Source organism: Artibeus jamaicensis, unplaced genomic scaffold, assembly GCF_021234435.1.
Source record: "Artibeus jamaicensis isolate MK-2021 breed Jamaican fruit bat unplaced genomic scaffold, CSHL_Jam_final contig_685, whole genome shotgun sequence".
Taxonomy (NCBI): domain Eukaryota; kingdom Metazoa; phylum Chordata; class Mammalia; order Chiroptera; family Phyllostomidae; genus Artibeus; species Artibeus jamaicensis.
Window position 1 is genome coordinate 18,179,867 of NW_026521924.1, and position 6,710 is coordinate 18,186,576.

The window sequence follows — 6,710 nt, forward strand, 5'->3', positions numbered from 1 at the left end:
AAGACCGCGTCTGGGAGAGTCTTTCTGGACTTAAGGAACCGTCTGAGCCTTGCACCCTTTTGGTACAAAAGTGCACTGCGCAAGTGTGCAGCTCGTTGTGATGGAGCCTGGAGGAGGGTGCCGGTCGAGATGGTTCTCCAAGGAGGCAGCTGAGTAGGTCATGTGGTTAGGATGGAAGGGCTCTTCCTGCTCACCCCACAATCGTCCGACTGGATCTCCGTGGTCCGGGGGTGGGGGCAGGGGGTGGGGAGGGTACACACTCTGAGCAGCAATTCTGTGAGAGACCCAGCACAGGCTGAAGTGGGAGAGGAGGCTCCCCGGGTATCAAGGCAGAGCCACAGCAGTCAATTGGACATGGATGCTTTTAGCAGGAAGATCGCTGAGGCTGAGGTGACAGGAAACTCTCCGACAGGGCAAAGGCAGGGAGCAGCTCCAGTTTGGTCAGACTTTCCAAGAAACTAGAGACACACGGCCCAGAAAACAAGGGTGTGCGGGAGCCAGCCCCACCTGTGACCTCTTCGCCCCTGCCTCTCTGCCCTTGGGATGCCCAGTTTCTACACTGCCCACCCTGTATCCACAGCCCGCAGCTTGGCCCCCCTGGCACCTCCCTTCCAGGCTCACTCTCCTCTCACACACACCAGGACTCTGTCTGCCATGGCAGCTTCTTTGTTTACTTCCAGATTTTGCAGGCCTGCCACCAGCCAAATACAACGAAGCCCAGCCAGGGAGGGAGAGGCTCCAGGATCAGGCTGCCTCCTGCACGGGGCTCTTGCTTTAGGCCCTGACAACCCAGGTTTTGGGTCTAGAGGGAAGGGACACAAGATCTGCCCATAGCTGGGCAGGAATCCCCACTGTTGAAACAGCTTTGGCCAGGAGCCCTGGGAATCAAAGACTCAGCTGGAGAGAGGTGGGGAAAATGTTGAGGCCCCCTGGGTGGGAAGCAGAGGCTCAGACTCCCTTCTCCTTGTCCACCCTCTCTCTTCAGCCAGGCAGAACCTGGTCCCGAGCCCTCAGAACAAGGACTCAGGTGCCCAAGTTTCCCTACCAGAGGGCTGTGCTCCCCTCCCAGCAGTTCCCATCTCAGGCTTCCCCTCGAAGACTCTAGTGGAGAAAGGGAAGTGAACATTTAGTCTGGGCAAAGCCCCAAGTAGAAAACATTGTCAGGGTGCGCCTGGCACTGGCCTGTCTGGGATTAGTGGGAAGGTTATTTATCTAATATATAATTTTGTATTTATAGTATGTATAATGCAAAGGGGAGGGACTCCAGCTCTGTTTTTGAAGATGGGGGAGAGCAGGTAGGAAGCAATGGGGGAGCGATAAGTATCGAAGGTGACTCGCAGGAGGGGAGCAGGGCCGTAGACAAGATCGTGTGAGGAACAGGGGTCAGGGGCAAAAAGGAGATGCTTCACTAGCGGAGGAAGAGATTTCCGGCAGCCCAGGTTCCCCAGTGAGAGGCAGAGGATCCTTTAAATGGTAGTCAGTTCATTTTATGAGTGTGTGGTGGGGGTGGGGGTGGGGAGGCAGCAGATACTAGTGAATGAAGTGGGATGATTTTAGAGGAAATGAAATCCCCAACTTCCCTCCCATTTAGGGATCCATTTCAGAGACAACCAGCTTGACTAAGAAGTGCCAAAAAGAAAACCTAACTCTGTTGGCAGGCCCCACCGGAGCAGATGGAGCTCCAGACCAATGGGCTTTTGGAAGGAACGGGAATGGGGTTAGAGGTAGCCCTGGCCCTGCTTCAGTTTCCAGGCCTGGGAGCAGGGACTGGGCCCTGGACACCGGGTTTATACGTGAGGCAACCCACCTCCCCTCCCTGGGTCAGTCATTCTTTGAGGGGTCGCTGTGTCCCCTGGAGCGAACAAGAAATTTGCCACAGTGTGAGGCACAGTTTTGCTTTTTATCTCATCAATGTACATTTTAATCTAACAGTCTAATAGCCCCACATTCCTCACCCCTGCCCAAGCCCTCTCCCCCTCTTTTCCCACCCCTGCCCCATTAGCATCTCATCTACCCCAGGGGCAGAAAGTCACCAGGCACCGTGGTGATTCTAGGAGGATGCGGCACCCTCGGCTCTCCCAGGAAGAGCCCTCCCCGGAGAGTCCAGAGTCCAAGGAGGCCCAGGAGAGGAGAAGTCCTCCGCTGACTTTCATTGGAAAACCAGGTCTGCTGGGTCTCAGTCCCAATAGGAGTCTGTCTCCCTGGGCCTGTCCCTGTCAGTCAGAGCAGCAGAAGGGCAGAAAAATCCATAGACAGAGGGACTTGCAGGTAGAAAGGACCCTTTAGCCCTCGTCCCACTCAGAGAGTGAGCAAGGCTGTCGGAATCTCCTTTCAGGCAGGATGTGTAGAAGTTCCCGGCCGCGGCTTCCTGACCCCTGTGTGATCCCACAAATGCGAGGAGGGGCCCATGTGCACAGCGTCTTGGGGATGCGCCACCAGGAAGACAGGGCCAGTGCTGCTACCTGCAACCACAAGACTCCACGACCATGTCCTCATACTGCTTATAGACCACGTTATTGGCGGAGTCAATGAAGAGGATGCTGATGGGACTCAGGCGCGTGGGCACACAGCAGGTAGGTGGCGTGGACTCCGGGTCCATGGAGTTCATCAGGGTCTGGATGACTGCATGGTTCGTGGGCTCCAGGTGAGAGCGCAAGGGGAACTCACATAGTCCCTCGCAGTGGAAGGCCTCGTACTCCAGGGGTGCGATGATCCAGTCATCCCAGCCCATGTCCTTGAAATTGACATGCAGTGCCTTTCGGCTGCAGCGGGCCTTGGGGTTCTTGCTGGGCCGCTTGCCCTGGCGGGTGGCCAGTGGAGCCCTCCGTTTTCGCCGCTGGCTGAACAGGTACTCGTACACGGTCTTATCGTCCTGGCCAGAGCGGGCCTTAATCTCGTTAAAGAACAGGTCCCGCTTCTTGGTGCGGCCAAACACCAGAAACAGGGCCTTCTCGTGAACCTGACGGGCAGCCCGGTCAAAGCCCAGGCTGCGGAGGTCCACAGCCCGGCCCCGTTCCCAGGCCTCCAGCTCCAGGCACAGCTGGGCCGAGTTCTTAAAGTTTCGGAAGAGCTTCCAGATGTCAAACACCTCCCAGCCAGATCCGTCCAGGCCTGGCACGGAGCGCACATCCAGCAAGGCTGCCGGCTGCCGGCCGCTGGGGCAGCTGGACAGCTTCAGCTGGGCAGTCCGCCCGCTACTGGGGGCCACTGGCTTGGCTGTGTCCAAGGGCTTCTTCCGCAAGATCCGCAGCTCAGCCCCTAGCAGCCCATCCTTCTCCAGGGCACTAATGTCAAACACGTACCTCTGCTTCCTGACCACAGGGCCTCGGTCATCTAGAGAGAACATCCAGAAGTCATTCCCTGCAACCTCCTCAAGAAAGCCAGTCACCTCGAGACCTCGGGGGAGGGCTACAGCTCTCTCCCTGGTCCAGAGAGCTTTCTTTAACCTCTTCCCCACTCTAAGAAAAGCCAAGATCCAAACCACTGAGAGCCTTGTCCTACACAGCCTACCAAGTAAGGTTGTTTATCTGTAGATGTGGCTGGGGGCGACTGGTGTGTTCTAGGTGTTTGTGTCCATCTCTATTCACATCAGAGACACACCGGCTCTAGAAGTGCCTTCTACCTACCTCTTCCCTACCTGCTATTGAATATGGTACCTCACTGGTGAAATAGGTGGGGTTGGTCATTATCATCACTCCTGTTCTACCAGAGGGAGAACCAGAGGCTCAGAGAAGTTAGGTGACTTGCTCAAAGTCTCCCAGCTGAGAGAAGACAGAGTTGAAACCCTAGCCTAGAACTTTGCATACCCAATCCAAAGCTGCTTCCACTGTACCTTAAAGAAAATCTTAGGGTTCTCTTTTTACAGTTGATGTACAGAGAGGGGGAGTGACTTGACTACAGTCACACAGTGAGTTAATGACAAACTGCTCTGCAACCCAATTTCCCTGCTTCCCAGTCTAATGATTTTGCCATGTATGTGTCTCACCTGCTGGATGTATGGGCGTGTCTGTGTGAGAGTTTGTGTGCATGATTGGGTTCACGTGTGAGTGAGAAAGTGGCATAAATAAATGATGTCATGTGCCTGTGTGACTGGGCTTGTGTCAAAATGTATGATGCATGTGGTATATGTGTATATATGTGAGAAGATTCCATGTATACATATAGGTAAGAAGGTATGTGTGCACATAGGTACATGTGTGTGATTCAGAAGGTATACACAAATATAGGGCTGTGCGTATGTATAAGCAGCTCAATAGTCTGTCCAATCCACATGCCCTCTTTCCCAAATACCAATTTGCCGTTAGGAAGCATTCATATATAGCTCTAGAAGGTGACTAATTAGGCCTTTAAACTCCCCATCTGCCCCTCTCCAAGCTCCCTTAGTGCTGGGGGGCACAAGGACTTACTTTATGAGCCCCCAAGGGGTCACAGCTTTCCCTGACTGGGCAGGCAGCCAGGCCGCCTCCCCCACCTCAGCCAGACCTGCTGCCTCTGTGCCTCCCCCGCCTCCTGTCATCCCCCCACAGGCCAGCTCTAACGAGGAGCCTCTCCCACTCTCTGACCCCTCCCCCACCCTGCCAGCCAAGACCCACAGAACCAGAGCATATGAGCTGCAGTCCACCCCAGCAATCACACTTAGGGAGAAACTGAGGCCCTGACAGGGGAAGAGCCCTGCTGGGAGGAAAGGCCAAGACAGCAATGCCAGGTGGGCAGAGGGAGAAACGAGGGGAGCACTTATTCCTAGGGGTTAATGATAAGAATGATCTGTGTTTAGGACAGGACATAAAGTTTCACATTTGAGGGGCTCTCAGAAATCACCTAGTCCAACCCCCATATAGCTGTACAGGTGGAGAAACTGACCCTGAAGGGAGAAGGGGCTTTTCCAAGGTCGCACTGTTAAACCCTAGGTTTGCTGTCCACTCCCAGACCCCACATACTTCAACATCACTCCGTGACTCCAGGGTGCCTCACTGACTGTCTCCTCCTATCCTGCCTCCTCTGCTCCCTACCCTGAGGGTAAAGTTGCAGGATGATGGGTGGCTAGAAATTAATTTATCTCTCTGCCAGCTGAGAAAACCTACAAACCACTGGAGCCTACAAAGTTGGGCCCATCCACACAGGAACAGAGCATGGCCCGGTGATCAAGAGTCTTAAAGCCTGGTCCCCAACTCTGCCACCACCTGGCAGGTCTTGTCTCTCTCTGGGCTTTAGTCATCCCCTCTGCACCTTGCAAGAGTTGGCCTTGGTGACCCCAGGTGCCTCCAGTCTGACATGCCAGGACCCTGGGACCTGACATGTGTGGGACAGTCCCAGATACCACCCCAGGCACACAGTCTCCCACCAGTGGTGTCAGAGCTCTGAAAGGCCCCTCCATGCATGCAGATGCCCCTCCCTCTGAGCCGTACCCCTGCCACCCCGCCCCCTCACCTTGCCCTTTGTCAATAAAGCTGGTGATGGTGTTGGCCAGGCCGGCCTCCAACTTCACGCTGCTGTTTCCTCCCTTTCTGTCAGCATCGGACAGCGTCCTGTACAGCGAGAGCATGTATTCGTGGGGCGTGATGGGGGGCGGGCGGAACGTCTCCTTGGGCTCTCGAGGAGCCCCTGGCTCCCTGGCCTTCTTCAGCAAAAAGGGGCTGGGAACAGCACCTGCCTTTGGGGGTGCCTTGCCCCCAGGAAGCTGTCCTTTGGGGGTCACAGTCCGCGTTGCAGCCTGCCTTGCCTGGGGAGGGTGTCCTGGCTTGGGTTCAGGGCCACCCGATCTGGGGGGCAGCTTTTTAGGTTCATCCTTCTTGGGCTGTGTCAGGCCTCCTGCCTGCCCAGTGCCCCCCTTTGCCCTGGCATTGGTGGCTCCCCCACCATAGCTGTGACCCCCTGGCCTGAATACGTTCCGGGCCAGAGGGGGCCTCTCTTTGGCTTCTGCTTTGGCCAATCCTGGCCTGGCCCCCTGGGGTCTCTGGCCCAAGTCAGGGGCCCCCAACACAGTGCAGATAAATTCCAGGTCCAGCCAAGCCAGGTGCCAAAGCAAGAGAGTGAGGGGTTTGGAGAGTCTCATCCTCTGGCCAGCCGCTGAATGACACCAAAGAGAACGGCGGCAGCAGCGAAGGTGCCTCTGGTTTGGCAGGAAAAACCATGAAAGGAGTGGACCCTCAAAAGCAGCGGCAGCAGCAGTAGCAGCAGAAGGAAAGGCTTTCTCCTCAGTCTGAGACTCTTTAAGTCTGCCGGGTGTGTGTTTGTATCCAGTCCCATAGTGGAAATGCTCTCGTATCCAGACGTGCACCGTCTCCAGTCAGCAGCTGAAAATAACTCGTTCTTGAAAGGAGAAAGCCGACCGCCCCCTTTCTCCTGCACAACTGACTGAGGGCTTGAAGGAGGCTTGTATAAGGCTGAGGGATTTTTCCAAGAAGGAAGAATGGCGTAATGCTGCCTGTGTGCTCCAGTTTTTTTTTTTTTAAGTTTTGAATCCTTTCCAGTGAAAATACTTCACACACACAAACACACACACACACACACACACACACACACTCGCCTGCAGGTGCTCAGAAAAATCTTTTACAAACCTGAACTCAGGAATTGGAAACGGAATTTCAACCCAAACCAATTTAATTACTCTCTGATGTCATGCTGTCTAAACTCATTTAAGTGCGATATATTTATGTGAAAAAAAATCACCGCTGCCCTTTCGAGGCCATGGCTCACGGGGGCTCTTGGCA

General features: G+C 55.0%; 1 protein-coding gene across 1 annotated transcript; it reads right to left on the reverse strand.

Annotated features, from left to right (window-relative positions):
* Nucleotides 1-2,028: 2,028 nt before the first annotated feature.
* Nucleotides 2,029-6,052, reverse strand: GDF5 (growth differentiation factor 5). Its single transcript, XM_037164668.2, has 2 exons — nucleotides 5,428-6,052; nucleotides 2,029-3,333 (listed from the first exon to the last, which is right to left on the reverse strand). Exons 1-2 carry the CDS (start codon nucleotides 6,050-6,052, stop codon nucleotides 2,459-2,461), a joined length of 1,500 nt encoding a protein of 499 aa, XP_037020563.1. The 3' UTR covers nucleotides 2,029-2,458.
* Between the last annotated feature and the right edge of the window lie 658 nt (nucleotides 6,053-6,710).

Excerpts from the sequence above, each read along its gene's own strand:
- GDF5 (XM_037164668.2), bottom strand. The coding sequence starts at position 6,052 with ATGAGACTCTCCAAACCCCTCACTCTCTTGCTTTGGCACCTGGCTTGG. Across the intron at positions 3,334-5,427 it reads CTTTATTGACAAAGGGCAAG|ATGACCGAGGCCCTGTGGTC; the intron begins GTGAGGGGGCGG and ends TGTTCTCTCTAG.